Here is a 16,760-nt window from a genome sequence, read left to right as displayed (position 1 = left end):
ACATCTGTCTTTCCTAAAACTGAGCCCATGTAACACTTGTTATTATATAACTCGCTTTTTTAAAGTTTTTTTTTAATTCACCATCTCTCATCACTAGCATTTCATAAAAGAAATGTACCTTTAATTCCAAAGTATAAGGATGGACATAATTTCAGGAAAAAAAAAAATGAGAGCTGTTTACCTATTGACAAGTCTTACCGAACATACATACATTTGAAACATGACATTTTCTCACCCTGCAGCAGTGAAAAGCTCATCCCAGGCCAGAACCAGGCCAAGAATCATGACTTACTTCTTTCCACACCTTATGCCTTCTTTTTCTTGACTTAGTGTACTGCCTAGGACCTCCAGTACAATGTAAGTAGAAGTGGTGAGAGCAGGCATTATTATCTCAATCCAGATCTCGAAGGAAAGTTCAATAATTCACCATCAAAGCTGATGTTTGCCATGGGTTTTTTGTAGGTGTTCCTTATTATCACATTAAGCAAGTTCTCCTCTAAGAGTCTGCTAAGAGTTTATGTTACAAATGGGTGCAGAATTTTATCAAATATTTTTTCTGCTTCTATTAGGATATATGGTTTTTCTCCTTTTTTCTGTTAATATGATGAATTATACATTTAGTTTTTGAATGATAACCCACTCTTGCACTCCTAGAATAAACCCCACTTGGTCTCTATGCAATATGTTTTTATGTGTGTCTGGATTCTATTTGCTAATATTTTGTTTTAGTTTTTACAACTATGTTATGAGAGAGATTAGCCTATGATTTCCTTTTTTGTAATGTCACTGTCAGGTGCTGGTATCAAGGTAATGTTAGCCTCATAATAAGAATTGGAAAGTGAGAATCATTATTGATAAACTATTGACTTCCCAAGCCCAACCCTCCATCTCTGCTAGAATTCTCTCCCCCACATTTCTGCCATGTAGCCCATTAATAGCAGGGAGCTGGCTTCCTCCCAAGACAGCCTGTTTCTTCTCTGGTTCTTTAGACTAAAACGGTCTTCCTAGTATTGTGCTAAAATCTGCCTCTTCCTAAATAGGTAGTTGTGACCCTTGGGACCGCTCAGTGGCCCTTGAGATCTGGAGATTGCCCAAAGATGCCCCTCCCAGGCTTCTCCTCTCTGTAGTGAACAGCCCCTGTCTTCATGCAGTGCCCACAGCTGGACTGGGTGGGGAGGTCTCTGTGGGGTAGGTTGAGTTTCCCTGTCTCCTCCCTCTACTCTCCACTCCAGGAGGCCCTAACCCCTTCTATTCCTGTCCAGTGTTACAAAAGCTCCAAGGACCGGCAGCCACATCTGAGGCTAGCGCTGGATGTCTGCAACGTCATCTACGTGCCCAAGGACAGCCGGCACAAGAGGCACGAGCTGCGCTTCTCCCAGGGGGCTACCGAAGTCCTGGTGCTGGCACTGCAGAGCCGGGAGCAGGCCGAGGAGTGGCTGAAGGTACAGGCGGGCTGTGCCTTCGCCCACCCCCCCTCCCTCCTTCCTTCCTCTCTTCGCCAGACCCAGCCCTCAATGGAGTGGGCCCCTGTCACTGGAAGAACAGGCCTTGCTCAGGGGAGACGGGGTCAGTGCCCTTCACATAAAGCTAGGGCTTTATGTGGAAATGGGCTTCGGACATCTCCAGGAGACAGACCTCAGGCTGGAGACCTGTGTTCCTTCTAGTTATTTGAATCCCCTTTCTAACACGCCTACTGTGGGTTTATCCTACCTGCAATGTACATCTCCAGGAATGGGGAGCTTAATACCTACAAAGGAAGTTGATTTTATCATTAGACAAGCTAATCCTTTTTCTTCTTTTAATAAAGGAGAAATTCTTTCTTACCTTAGGTGAAACGTGCATACTTATCACATCCACCTATGACCCAGCCTCTGCATCTTGCAGCTACACAACAATTAGAGTTACCATGTACTGAGCACTTACTTTGTGCCATGCATTGTGCTAAGAGCTTTATACACATGACTTCATTTACTATTCACAGTGGGACTAATATTGTTCCCATTTTACAGATGAGGAAACTGAGGCACAGAGAGCTTCTGTGACTCACCCAAGGTCAACCACCAAGTGGTTCGGGCAAGGATTAGAAGCAAATAAGGAAACCTACTCCAAAGGCGACAGGCAGGGTGGCATACTGATGACAAGGGAGGACTTGGGTGCCACACAGACTTGAGTTCAAGTCCCAGACCTAAGTGGCATTTACTGGCTGTGTGATCTTCTGCAAAGGACTTCGCTTCCCTGTGCCTCAGTTTCTTCCTCTATAAAATGGTTTTTGTAAGCATTCTAGAGAGTACCTGATATAGGGTCTGCCAGGCAGTAAGTCCTGAGTAACTGTCAGTGACTACTCTGCAGTGATGGTGAAGCCCTCACCCCCAGGCCCTTACAGCAGCTCTCCCCTCCTCTGATCTTCCTGCTGGAACAAAGAAACCAAACCCCTCCTTCCCTCCCTCCCCATCCTCCCTTCCTTCCTGTGATAACCAGCTCTCCCACTGGGATGTTTACTGTTTCTCATTACTGCCTTTGTCTCAGGAGGGGAAGGAAGAGAGAGAACCTGCATGCTGGGGTGGGGGTGGCGGAGAGTGCTCTGTCCTCAAGGGGTGGTTGGGTCAGAAGAAGAAGCCCTAGACCTAGAGTTAAGAGGCCTGCCTTGGCACACCAGTTAGCCCAGAGGATAGGGCAGGCAGCCATGGCTTCGCCTCTCAGAGCCTCATCATCCTAATCTGTAATTTGGGGATCAAGGTGCCCCTGCCCCACAAGGCTGCTGTGGGGATACAATGGGATAATCCACGCAAAGCCACCTGACAGATGAGCAGCAAGTGGTCCGTTACTGTTTCACGGTCTGGATGCTTGTGCTGCATGGCCTCAGGTGAATGCCTTGGAGTCTCAGTTTCCACATCTTTGAAATGGAGAGAATAACCCTGGCTGCCCTGCAGGTAGTTGTGAAGTTCCAACATGTCACAGAAGCGAGTCCTCCTGCCTGTGCGGGGCATGCTGGTTCACATGGCCCTTCACACCCATCATCTCACTGGTCCTCACACACCCAAGGACGTAATAAGCAGAGGACCACTAATATCCCCATGTTACAGATGGGGAAACTAAGGCCCAGAGCGGGGAAATGGCTTTCCCAAGGCCACGCAACTAATTAGTAATGGCACCAGGTCTAGAAGCCAAGCCTCTGGGCCCAATTCAAGGGACAGACACAGGAGAAAGCCTGTTCAGATCCTGACGTGCCCCACAAATGGGGCAGGAGGCCACATCAACCCATCTCTTCCACTCAGTGATCCCAGCTGCTCTGCCTGATGGCCCTGACCACACAGACCCCATTCTTGCTTTTGCCTCCACAGGGTCCCTGCCCACCTGCTCACAGATGTGTGTCCTCTCCACAGGTCATCCGAGAGGTCAGCAAGTCCGTTGGGGGTGCTGAGGGGGCAGATGTGCCCAGATCCCCAGTCCTCCTGTGCAAGGTGGACCTGGACAAGGTACCTCTGTCTTCTCAAGGTTCCCTCTGGGCCAGGCAGTGGGGATTCCGTACGGGCTCTGCCCCAGGGGACTCGCAGGCTGGTGGTAAAGCCAGGCATTGACAGTAGGCACTCAATAAATGTCTACTGAATTCATGAATGAATGAATGCCTGTGTCCAAGGTGCAGTACAAGCCTGAGGAGGGAGTGACTACCCTGCCAGGACAGCAAGAGGTCACGATGGAACTGAGCCATGCAAACTAAATTGGAATTAGTCAGAGAAGGAGTGTGCCCCACTGGCACATAAGTGAAACGGTCGTTTCATAGTCTGTCAGGCCAATGGCAAACACGTGCTAATGCCTATGCTTCACCAGGTGCTGTGGGTGATCAAGGGACTCCACCCCAAATCCTAAGGGGAGAGTTAACACTCCCATACATGGGTCTCACATGACATAATACAGGCTAGCATTATAGAAAATATGACTGTGTGGCCAGGACTGTCCTAAATGCTTTACGTGCATTACCTAATTTAATTTCTACAGCAACTCTGAAAAACTACATTTTCAGAAGAGGAAGCCAAGGCATAGAGAGGTTTGCCCAAAGTCACATATAGTTAATAAGGAACAGAGCTAACTGATTTACACCCCGCCAGCCTGCCTCTCAAGGGGAGCTTCCTGAGCTCCACTGGACGAGTAGTTAGCATCTGCCGTGCATTGGGCACTGTGCTAGGCACTGGGTGCAGTCCTAACGGTAACAGGCACAACTCCTGCCCTCCCAGCAAGGGGTTCAGACATGAATCCAATCACATAGACTTAGCAATGCCAAGCTGTGTAAGCGCCGGGAAGGAAAAGTACCAGGTACCCTGGGAGCACATGACAGGGGCTGCTCTTGTCTCAGGGTCAAGCAAGGCTTTCCTGAGGGAGCACAATTCAGAGAAGGGTGAAAAATTAGTGAGGAGGGGGAGGGAAAAGGCATTCCAAGCAGGGAGAACAGGCCCTGGAGCAGGAAGAAGCATGGACGGAAAGAGGCCAGTGTGGATGGGTTCGGAGAGAAGGGGAACGTGTCAACTCTATTCGAGTGTCCTGGAAAGCCGCAGTGAGGGGACAAGGGCTCATGCTGGCTGGAGGGGCAAGGGGGGTTAGGGAGGTTGGGCACCTATGTTGAGCCTTAAAGAATGGGCAAGACTCTGCCCCACTGGGGCAGAGGTGGACCAAGGGACAGGGGCTGCAAGGGAAGGGAGCAGCAGAAGCAAAGGTGGGGTCAGCAGAGTCATTAGGAGAGGAAGGGTGGAGGGCTCACTCGGCCTTTGCCATTAGTGGAGGCTGAAGGAAAGCAGTGTTGAGGGCGCGCGTGTGTGTGTATGAGTGTGAAAGAGTGTGTGTGTGAGTGTGAAAGAGAGTGTGTGTGTGTACACACACCTGCAGCTGCATGCTGTGGTGCAGTTCAGAGGATGGGTAGAGGGGAGGAAGAGGCAAGCCTGTAGAGATGGGCTCTCCTGTGGCTGAGTGTACAGGGGGAGGGTAGCTAAAATGTTTAGCGCGGTATTTTTGGAGAAGAGTGGGAGTGAGGACGTGGTATTGGTGGCTCTGTCTCTCCATGGACTCCTGTGATTGAGGTGTCATCATCATTAAGTCAATTCCAAAGGACTCACAGTGTTTCTTTGTATTTGCTTTCTATCTTAATGAAAAACTTACCATCTGTACACCATCACAGAATAGAACCATAACTTCTGTCTCACAATTTACAGGGGTGATTCTTTATACTTGACAGTTCTAACCAATTTCTGACAGCTGCCATTTTTCCAGCCTTTGGAAATTGGGGGGAGTACATGGCCTCTCTTATCTCCCCCTGCTTTCTAGTACTAGGCTTACAGCAAAGCATCCCTGAGCCTGGTCTGGGGTATCCTTGGCAGGAAAGGTTTAGGGGCCTCAGAGCTCTGTAAGTCCACCTTTTTAAGTGGATGGGTTTTAGTCTTGTCCTGAGTCTGGCTGGCATAATTTAGCTTCTTAAAGTGAGATGGCCGCATACCACACAGGTGTTAGAAATGATACAGTCTGTTGGCCTCACAGTTTCACTTGGGCCCGTTCCCTGGTACCTCACAGCAGCCCACTGAAACGGGTGTAATTCAAGTGAGAAGCCTTGGGGAGATGAAAGGATTTTCCCACATTCCCACAGCTAAGTAGAGACTTAATTTCTTCCAAGGTCCATCTGACTACTCTGCACCACTCCCTAATAGGAATTAATGAATGACTAGTCCAGAGTTGGCATAATGAGTAAAAATTAATGTTGGCTGACAATGAAGTTGTTACCATGGTGTGTATGTGCGTCTTTACCATCCTCTCATCCAAGTTAGAATTGTAATGGACTCCTCTCTCATCACCACTCACATTTAATGGTCACCAAGTTCTGTCATGACTACTTTGAAAATGCCAACTCATCTCTTTTTCTCCATCCTCACTGTCGCTTGGTTCATCCCCCTATCAAGTCTCAGCTTGCCCAGGATGACACTCTAAGTGCCTCTTTTGCTTCCAGTCTTGCCCCCCTCTTATCCACCCCATGATGCCGCTGGGGGCAGCTTCCAAAACCAACTCCATTAGTGTCCCACTTAAATACCTTCTCAGCTCCCCATCTACCAAATGTAGTCCAAACTCCTAGGACATTAATCTCAGTCCGTTATATTGAATTCCTCACTCCCCAAACAGACTGTGAGTAACTGGAAGACACAACCATCCTAAGTCATCGCTGTCTTCCTCGTACCAGTACAGTATCAGGCACATGACAGTTGCTGACAAATATTTGTTAGCTAATCCTCATGTACAGGGGTCAGGGGGAGACTGAACCAACAAAGGAGAACTTTCTAAATGTGCCCTCTGATAGGGGGCTGTCTGTGTCCCTCCCCAGAGGCTGTCCCAAGAGAAGCAGACCTCGGATTCCGACAGCATGGGCCTGGGCGACAACTGTTCCACCCTTGGCCGCGAACACGGTAGGAGCCTCTGGGGGCTCAGGCTGGAAAATGCTTGAGCTGGGAGAGGCCTTGCCACAAGCACACAGTGCAGAGCAGGTCCTGACCACTCTGAAGACCTAGGTGATGTGACCTGGCCTATCCATACCTGGAGCTGTAGGCCAAGCCCTGTGTGCAGGCTGAAAGGTTGGGGGGAAGGGCTAGGGGCGGGTGGATCTGGGACTTGGGGCTCCCTCCCCTCCCCTAACCCATCTCCATGGCAACAGGCAAAGGGAAGAAGAGCAGCCTGTCAGAGCTGAAGGGTTCAATGAGCAGGGCTGCGGGCCGCAAGATCACCCGTATCATCAGCTTCTCTAAGAAGAAGGCACTGGCCGATGACCTGCAGACATCCTCTACCGAGGAGGAGGTTCCATGCTGTGGTGGGTACTGGGCATATGGGAGTGAATTCAGACCCTGTTGATGAGGGCTCCTGGGGCCAAGCCAGGAGACCCTCCAGGCCTAATCTACCTCACTCCCAAGGCAGAGGACAGAATCCTCCTACTGGAAGGCTAACCCCCACTCCATCAATAATCCATGCCCTTCCATCACTTCTCCTCCATGAAGCCCCGACGCCTAACAGAAGGAAAAGCCAACTGACTCTATTTCTCTGCTCCCTGTGACCTTAGTGCCAATCACTGCCCACCTCTGGGCCTCAGCTTCCTCTACTATGACAAGAGGAGAGTATCTTACTTTCCAGTATATAATATGCCAGGTGTTTAAGTGATGGCCCAGTCTTACAAGGATATTTCTTAGATAAAAATTTTTAAGTACTTTTCATTATAAATGCATTCAATGTGAGTTAAAAGGAGTTTGGAAGGAAAAAAACATATTGTCTATCTAAATGCAGTTTTCCATGTACCGGAATCCAATAGAAAATCATGTATTTTAGATAAACAGTAATATTCTGCTAACCTGGAAAGAATATTATAAAAGCACATGGCTATAAAGAAATATTTTGTAAGTAGATCAGGACATGTTATGGTAAAAAATAAGTTAAAATCTAAAACGTTGAGGGAATTCTAATCTCATCAGCCATCAGCCTGTCCCTTACTTGTTTTATAATTCTTTATCTTGGCTAGATGTTTTTGTTCCCACATGCTGCCACCAGGTGTCAGCATCACCCATTATTTTCTGTCTTCAGTAATAATAGTTTTGACATTTTAGGAGGAAAGGCAAGAGGAAGAGTTGTGTCTTTTATTCATTCTGTACGGTAGTTCTGCCCTTTTCATCAAGCTTGGTATAGTCTAAAGGCTGTGCATGTATGTACAAATATGATTATCAGTCCCCATTTCATAGATAACAAACTAAAACTCAGAGACAGAAGAGGATGCCTGAGGTCACAGGCCACGAGTGAGCTGATCTGGGACCCAGAAGGCCTTCTTTCCAGCTAGAGGACAAGGGTTATCCAAGTGCTCTGTCCCCGGGGTGTAGACCCACGCACCCTGACTTGTATCCCCCAGGGCTGTTAGGAGGTCACACCACTGGTCTCCCCCTCCCAGGTTATCTGAATGTGCTGGTGAACCATGGCTGGAAGGAACGCTGGTGCCGCCTAAAGTGCAACACCTTGTATTTCCATAAGGACCGCACGGACCTGCGGACCCACGTGAATGCTATCGCCCTCCACGGTTGTGAGGTGGCCCCAAGCTTTGGGCCCAGACACCCATTTGCCTTCAGGATCCTGCGCAACCGGCAGGAGGTCGCCATCTTGGAGGTGAGAGGAGAAAATGCAGGTGGGCCTTGGTGGTAGGAGGTGAGAGGAGCTCTGGCCTGGACTTTGGCTTTTGTCCACAGTACCTTGCTACTGATATTATAGGGACTAAGGAAGAGGGAAAGTAAGCCAACTGTTGCCAAGTAACCAACGGAGTTGCTGGTTAAACTACAGAACACCCACTGAAATTTGAATTTCAGATAAACAACAAATAATTCTTTTTAATAGAAGTACATCCCATATTTGGGACATACCTATACTAAAAAATGATTCACTGTTTATCTGAAACTTGAATTTAACAGAGAATTCTGCATTTTTATTTGTTAAACTGGCAACCCTAGACCCAAGGTTTGTTTATTCTGCCTTAGAAATATAATCCCAAACCTGAAAGGCATCTAGTCTGATCTAACTCCAATCTGATTCTGGAATCCTCTCTACAATTTACTTCCCACCAGTGACTGTCCACTTCAGATAAACCACTGCCCTTCAAAGTAGCTTGCTCCTCCCACCAAGCAACTAAATTTTTACAAAGATTTTCTCCATATTGAGTTGCAATCTTAAGCTCTGTGAAGGTAGTGACCACACCTGTTCTGCATACTTGTTTTTCCAGAACCCACCATGATGTCCAGCACATACTAAGGGCTCAATTAAGATCTGTTGAACAAATGGCTGAATGACAATGCGATTTCATTTCACCCATTCATTTTTCATACCTACCCACCAGCACCAGCCCTCCTCTCTGGGGTCACCCAGAATATGCTGACTCTCTCTTTACATGTCAATCCTTCAGCTATTTAGAATTTAAAATATTAACTGGGAGGAAAACTTAAACAATTACCCCCTCACATTACAGATAAGAAAACTGAGACCAGGGCAGGCAAGTGCCTTATCCAAAGCTCCACAGAGGATCAGTGGCCTCTAGTCTTTTCCTAGAACTAAGACCCAGCCTCTTGGTCTTGTTTTCTTTGCCCAGTACCCACTGCCTGTGTCAGTTCTTAAATTTCAGGAAATATTGACTCTGTCACTTTTACTTTTGATAGTTTGAGATGGGTCTCTTATTTCTCTTCAATTAAACAAAGAGCTTTCTGGCAAAAAGTGTGCTTTTTAAATTCAAGTTCAGTATTTGTGTGCTAACTTGATTTTATAATAATGCTCTTTAAATAAGAACGTAAGCATATGTTTAGTTGACCAGCAACTTCTTGGAGATTTTCCTGTAAACAGTACTATATATAATTGGCATTTATAATACAAGAAAAAAATTTGATTGGGTTATGTGATAAATAGCCTCATTTAATAAAAAGCAAATATTAAAAAAAAATTCAGAGAACTCCTGAATTTTGTTTTCATATCCAAATGGTCAGGAAGGCTCTGAGGATAGTGAGTGAGGTTATGTGTCTTAGAGAGGTAGTCAGGGAGGGCTTCTCTGAGGAGGTAGCCTTAGAGCAAAGACCTGAATAGAGGGAAGGTGGGAGCCACTTGGGTTTCTGGATGTGTGTTCTAGTCTTGCTCCTGTTGGATCCCTAAGTATTGGGTACATAACAGATACTATATGAATATGGGTTTGGCTGAAGTGAGCAGGTAGCCAGAGGCTCTGACGGTGCAAAGTGAACCCAGCTTGTGCCTCCTCTCCCTCAGGCAAGCTGCTCTGAGGACATGGGCCGCTGGCTCGGGCTGCTGCTGGTGGAGATGGGCTCCAAAGTCACTCCCGAAGCGCTGCATTATGACTACGTGGACGTGGAGACCTTAACCAGCATCGTCAGTGCGGGGCGCAACTCCTTCCTGTGAGGGCCGGCATCCCATGGCCCACGTCCACCCTCAACCTTTCCTATCTCAGCTCCCTCTCAGAGGCGGAGTCCAGCCTTGGGAATGGGAGGGGAGGGAGGAAGGGCTGAGAAAGGCTGCTTCCTTGGGAAGTCAGAGTGGGTGCCTTCCTCTTCTAGCAGGCAGGAGTGAGCTGGTTAAAGGAAGTAGCCCAGGGTCAGGGGACACTGTGGACGGAATGAGCCAGAAAGGAGAAGCCTTTTTGTACAGTGGCCTGCGCTCTGCTCTCATGCCATGGAAACTTAGCGTCCCCATACCCTTGAGCCTCTGGGCGGGCACAGGGCTGGTGTGCAGAGTTTGGCATTATAAGTGCCATATTCAAGGCACGGCTCTATCACGACCAACAGCTTGGGCTGGTTGCTTGCCAGCCTGGATCCTCTGTTTTCTCGCTTATAGAATGGAGGTGATGAATCACCTGCTTCCTGAGTTGTTATGAGAATCCCATGGGTTTCTATAAAGCTCTTAACACATCAGTGTCCTAGTGCTGCCTGGCCTATAAAGCTCTTAACACATCAGTGTCCTAGTGCTGCCTGGCATGGTTGCTATCACTAACTTTCTGACCTCCATTAAAAGCTGCTGCCAGAATCAAATGAGAGAATGGACAGGAAAGCACTGTAAGCTGCATAAGTATCATTGTCACCATCATCATCATCGTCCCTTGTATTTTCTAGATATGCAAGATCCTGCCAGGATCAGTGGCCTGAGCCCCGAGTCTATGATGATGTTCCTTATGAAAAGATGCAGGTACGGTCCCTTGGGACTTCGGGGACCATGGCAAAAGCCACTTATTAGCTCTCCCTCACTACTCCTTTTTTCCTTTGCCTCAGAGAGATCATTTTCGTTTAACCAGCAGCTAGAAGGCGGGGGAGAGGGGACCTTCTTACGACAGACCATGGCTCAGGGGAAAGAATCTCTGGAACAGGAAACTGAGCAGTGCAGTGGAAAGATCCCCTGACCAGGAAGAAGAAAGGGCTGTGCATCTATAAAGCACTGCTCTAGTCTGAGCAAGGTGTTGGACTGTCCACCGCTGTTTACTGCTCTGTGAACTGACTGATTCAGTAGTGTCTCAGGGGGATAATAACTGGGTGGCTGCCCCCAGAGGCCTTTCCCTGGTGGCAACCACAGTCTAGGCTTCAGCTCCCAGGACAGTCTCCCTGTCTTGCTCACTAAACCAAGGAGATGCCAGCTTATTAATTTACAGTGAGGCCTCTGTAGCCATCACTTGACCCATACTGCTCCGCAGCAGGCCCCGTGCCTTCTCCTGCCACGGGAGAGCCAGAGGATGACATTCTGATCAGACAGTGGTTGGTGGGTCAGGCCTCACAGCTAGAGGAGAGAGAGAGGTAATCAAGCTGCCAAGGAAAGCAGATGTGTTTGCAGGCCAGGACCCCCTGCCTTGGACAGTGCTGGATGACACTCTGAGCTCTCACCTCTAGGACTCCCTTTGCTACTAGAAACTTCTCCAGCCATCCTTCTGTCTACATGGTCTTTCTTCAGACTCATATGAACCAGTAGATGCAGCTTGAGACTGTTCTCGGCTGCAGAGTTTAGTAGCAAGACAACTTAGTGCTTAAGGACATGAACTTTGCACTCAGGGCTGAGTCCAAGTTACCTTGGGCTTCATTTCTCTGGTCCTCACTTCCTGGCTCCACATGAATATGATAAAAGCTACCTGATAGGACTACTGCAAAAACTAAATGAAATACTTTATGGAAAAAACTTAGCACAGTACCTGGACATTGGAAGGTCTTACACAGAGGAGTAAATAGTAATGTTGTTATCAACAGCAGTATTACATGACATTATCATCATATTCCACTCATGGTTTCCTGAGCTTTGACAAGATTTGGAGTGTTCTCACGACTCTTCATGCAAAAATGTATAGCCAGTCTATTAAGTTATGTCACTTCTACCATTGGCTGATCTCATCTATGACTTTTTTTTTAAGACTTTATATTAGCAATTTGGAAAACTTGAAGGATACATCCAAATGATGTGAGGACAAAAATATCTATGATAAATCAAATATGGTCACCCACGGTCTTTTGAGACTTCCTAATTTTCCTCTCAGCAGAAATTCCAGTTTAGGGTTGCCTTCTGCTGCCCCCCACAGGAAGGTATGAGGATCAAGTAATACACTGCTAGTGCAAGTGGTTTATAAACTGTTGAGGGCTGCACACATCTAAAAATGTAAGGCCAAGATCTCAGAGGTCATGTAGTACTCAGCCACTGAGCATGCACCAGAAAGCACCTACACTGAGGATTCTGAGCCCACCCACACTTTACCTTCTCCTTCCATCTCTCACCCAGGACGAGGAGCCTGAGCGTCCCTCTGGAGCCCAGATCAAGCGCCATGCCTCCACCTGCAGTGAGAAGTCCCATCGGGCAGACCCACAGGTCAAAGTCAAGCGCCATGCCTCCAGTGAGTTCTGTGTGCAAGGGAAGAAGGGAGGGAAAAAGTCCGGGACAGAAGCAGGGTCGGGTGGGTGTCTCAAAATCAGATCCTTGCTGGGGTCACACGGGTAAATAAGTGAAGAGAGGTATAAGAAAATACTCTAAGAAAAATAACAGCACAAGCAGAGTGATAAAGGGCAGCTAGCAGGTGGCCTCAGAGGGGAAACAACAGGGAATGGATTGGGGGAGACTGAAGGAAACTGCAGTGCTCAGGCCCCAGCTCTAGGGGCAGCTACTACTTAGCTCCAGCCAAGGCCCCCATGCAGCAGTGCCAGCCCAGATTTGCCAATTATTCAAAAGAGACCAGAAATCTACTTATTTTTTTAATATAAGCAACTATTTAAAAATTTTAACACTACATAAAGCCATATATATATGGCTTACCTCTGTGTCCCAGCCCAAGCTCTGCCTAGCACCCCACAGGAGCTTGCTGAATTGCCTGATCGCCACACTGCACAATAAATAATGACTAACTATGCCAGACAACTCTATGCAAGTTCTCTTTGATTCCCAACATTAATCTCTACTCCTGTATGATTTATCTTTATGAGCAAGCCAGCTTCCTGTAGGACAGCATGTCCTAAGAGTCTTTTATTTGTTGTTTTTACTTTCTTCCCCCGTACTTGAACAAAGTCAAGTTCTAGTCTTTGATTTTTGAAGATTTATTTTTTAAAATACTTTTCTTTATGATAGCTCCATTTCATTAGTGTAGATAACCTCTTCTGGGAGTCAGGAGACCTATATTCCATTCCTCACTTGGTCACTAAATTACTGTGTAACTTTGGAAAAGTCCCCTCCCCTCTCCAGAGAGTTTCCCCTCTGAGCAATTAGAGGTTTGTTGTGTAGCATTCCTTATAGTCTATGCTCAGAGACACTAGAAATACAGGGCCTTATGAAATGCCCATTTCAAGATGGGAAACTAAATTGAAATAAGCATGTAAGATTGAAGAAATCATAAAACATAAAAAAAAAAACCCAAAACAAAGATAACAAAAAACAGACTCTTCCTTCAAATTAAATCTTAAATTGAAGCCCAGTTTATAAGAGAGAGAGAAAAGTGGAGCTGCTTTGCCTGGAGTCTGGAGGCCCACTTGGCCTCCCCTTTGCCCCACATGGTAGCCTGTTACCCATCACTATGAAATCATAGGGCTCCTTGCAGACAGTTGGAAACTATGGATCTAGTCCAAAAATGTTTTTCAGATGAAGGAACTGAAGAACATAAGAGAAGGGTCTTACCCAAGATCATGTATTAACTACCTACTGCTACATAACAAATTACCAAAATTTCATAGCTCAAAACCTAAGTGTGTGTTATGTCAGTGTTCTGTGGGTCAGGAATCCCGGGGCAGCTTAGTTAGGTAGTTCTGGATTGGGGTCTCTTGTGAGGTCACAGTCAAGACGTCAGCTGGTCATTTGAAGTCATCTGAAGGCTTGACACGCTGGAGGATCTGCTCCCAAGATGGCTGATTTGTATGCCTGGCAAGTTTGGGCTGGCTTTTGGAAGGGGGCCTCAGTTCCTTGCCAGGAGGACCTCACCAATGGGCTGCTTGTCCTCATGACAAGACAGCTGGCTTCCCCCAGAGCAAGTGACCCAGGAAGGAGGAACAGGGCAGAAGCTGCAATGTTTTTGTGAACTAGCTTTTGTGATAATTTCTGCCATATCCTAATGGTTACACAGGTCAGCCTATCTAGTGTGGGAAGGGACTGCAAAAGGACACAAATATGAGAAAACAAAAATCGTGGGAACTGAGGGCATTACTGAGAAAAATGGTGGCATGAGAAGCTCCACAGACCCATTCCCCAGAAAACAACCGTAACTGGTAAAGATTGCTAAATCAGGGCTTCCCTGGTGATGCAGTGGTTAAGAATCCGCCCGCCAATGCAGGGAACACGGGTTGAAGCCCTGGTCTGGGAAGATCCCACATGCCGCGGAGCAACTAAGCCCGTGCGCCACAACTACTGAGTCTGCACTCTAGAGCCCACGAGCCACAACTACTGAAGCCCACGTGCCTAGAGCCCGTGCTCTGCAACAAGAGAAGCCACCAAAATAAGAAGCCCATGCACTGCAACGAAGAGTAGCCCCTGCTCGCCGCAACTAAAGAAAGCCCGCATGCAGCAACGAAGACCCAACACAGCCATAAATAAACTAATTAATTAATTAATTTTAAAAAGAAAAGATTGCTGAATCAATCATCTGAAGTCTCTAGAAATTGTCCTAAGGGCATATGGCAAATGAAGATTTATTCTAGAAAATTTACTAAATCTCAGTAAAAACAGTGGGAGTTTGTGGCATCTGAGCCACCACCTTCTCCTTTACCCTTTTCCCAGCTCAGTGTAACAAAATCTCCAGATGTGGACAAGAAAACGAGGCTCTCTCTCCTCTAGCTCCCAGGCAAGAGCTGCAGCGTCTCCCCAGTAAGAGCAGGTAGCCAGCATTTCTCATCAGCCCTGGCTATGTGCTACAGACACGAAATCCCAAGTGAGTGCAGCCCAGAAGTAGGGTGCTCCCTTTCTCTACCCAGACCCCGCTCACAGAGCAGAGGCTCTACTGCAGGTTGGGCAGGCCGAAGATGTGGGGGCCCTGACTGCCCTCACCCCAGCTCACTCATAATGCAGGAGCTCCACACTAGGAGAGGAAAGCTAAGAAGACCAGAGGTTACAGCCCACCCAGAACCCTGCTCACAAAACAGAGATGTCACTCCAAGAGAAGCAGGCCACTGTTCCCACCCCTAGATTCAGAACAGTGACTCAGAGATTTTGCCCAAGGTGAAAGGCAGGTCATAAAAACAGTGAACTCCAAAGCTCCCCTTCAAAAGAACTGACTTTAGTGGAAACAGAGTGTGGAGCAAATGATGATACAGAGCATTGTCAAAAACAATAAAGCAGGGACTTCCCTGGTGGTCCAGTGGTAAAGAATCCTCCTTCCAATGCAGGGGATGCGGGTTCGATCCCTGGTCGGGGAACTAAGTTTCCACATGCCGCAGGGCAACTAAGCCCGTGCACCACAACTACTGAGCTTGCATGCCTCAACAAGAGAGCCCACATGCCGCAAACTACAGAGCCCACGCGCTCTGGAGCCCTCGCACCATAACTAGAGAGAAAACCCGCACATCACAACTAGAGAGAAACCCAAGCACCACAACAAAGAGACCGCTCACTGTAACAAAAAGATCCCACATGCCTCAACGAAGACCCCATGTGCTGCAACTAAGACCTGATGCAGCAAAAAAAAAAAAAAAAGGAAAATAAATAAATTAAATAAATAAATATTTTTAAAAAATAGAGGAATCAGCTGACAATTAGTGGAGCCTAACAGCTGGGTGTGATCCCTAAGGCTGTACCCATTCAGGATCAACATCAGAGGCTTCACGCTGCAGGGAGAAAAGTACTTCACTAAAAGAGCCAACTAAGTCACTAAACAAATAAACAATCTGGTGGGGGGTAGGGGTCAGTATACCTAGAGATGCTACGATATATTATATAAAATGTCCAATTTTCAAAAAAAAATTATGAAACATGCGAAGAAACAGGAAAGTGTGACCCATACAGAGGGAAAAAGGCAGGCAACAGAAACTGTCTATGAGAGGACCCACATATGGAATTTAACAAAGATTTCAAAGCACCCTTTGTAAATATGTTCAAAGAACTAAGGGAAACCATGCTTAAAGAAGTAAAGGGGGCTTCCCTGGTGGCACAGTGGTTAAGAATCTGCCTGCCGGGCTTCCCTGGTGGCGCAGTGGTTGAGAATCTGCCTGCCGATGCAGGGGACACGGGTTCGAGCCCTGGTCTGGGAAGATCCCACATGCCACGGAGCAACTAGGCCCGTGAGCCACAACTACTGAGCCTGCACGTCTGGAGCCTGTGCTCTGCAACAAGAGAGGCCACGACAGTGAGAGGCCCGCGCACCGCGATGAAGAGTGGCCCCCACTTGCCGCAACTAGAGAAAGCCCTCGCACAGAAACGAAGACCCAACACAGCCAAAAATAAATATTAAAAAAATAATTAATTAATAAAAAAAAAAAAAAGAATCTGCCTGCCAATGCAGGGGACACAGGTTCGAGCCCTGGTCCAGGAAGATCCCACATGCCATGGAGCAACTAAGCCTGTGCGCCACAACTACTGAGCCTGTGCTCTAGAGCCTGCAAGCCACAACTACTGAGCCCGCGTGCTACAACTACTGAAGCCCACGCTCCTAGACCCTGTGCTCCACAACAAGAGAAGCCACCACAATGAGAAGCCCACTCACCGCAACAAAGAGTAGTCCCCTCTCGCCGCAACTAGAGAAAGCCCGTGCACAGCAACAAAGACCCAATGCAGCCAAA

General features: G+C 47.4%; 1 protein-coding gene and 1 long non-coding RNA gene across 5 annotated transcripts in view; one reads left to right on the top strand and one right to left on the bottom strand.

The window, feature by feature from the left end:
• The window catches only part of LOC309657205, a 131,518-nt gene that overhangs the window by 90,917 nt on the left and 23,841 nt on the right, over positions 1-16,760 (bottom strand). The window lies entirely within an intron of this gene.
• Positions 1-16,760, top strand: part of AFAP1L1 (actin filament associated protein 1 like 1) — a 75,845-nt gene that overhangs the window by 37,480 nt on the left and 21,605 nt on the right. Inside the window, 8 exon segments of the mRNA XM_082454107.1 lie at positions 1,263-1,442; positions 3,384-3,476; positions 6,356-6,437; positions 6,683-6,835; positions 7,955-8,166; positions 9,799-9,944; positions 10,656-10,728; positions 12,295-12,406. Coding sequence (XP_082310233.1) covers positions 1,263-1,442; positions 3,384-3,476; positions 6,356-6,437; positions 6,683-6,835; positions 7,955-8,166; positions 9,799-9,944; positions 10,656-10,728; positions 12,295-12,406 — 1,051 coding nt within the window.

This window comes from Balaenoptera physalus, assembly GCF_965194825.1.
Source record: "Balaenoptera physalus genome assembly, chromosome: 3".
In the NCBI taxonomy this organism is placed as follows: domain Eukaryota; kingdom Metazoa; phylum Chordata; class Mammalia; order Artiodactyla; family Balaenopteridae; genus Balaenoptera; species Balaenoptera physalus.
Note: the sequence above shows the minus strand (reverse complement) of the source record. Positions and strands in the feature narration are given on the sequence as shown.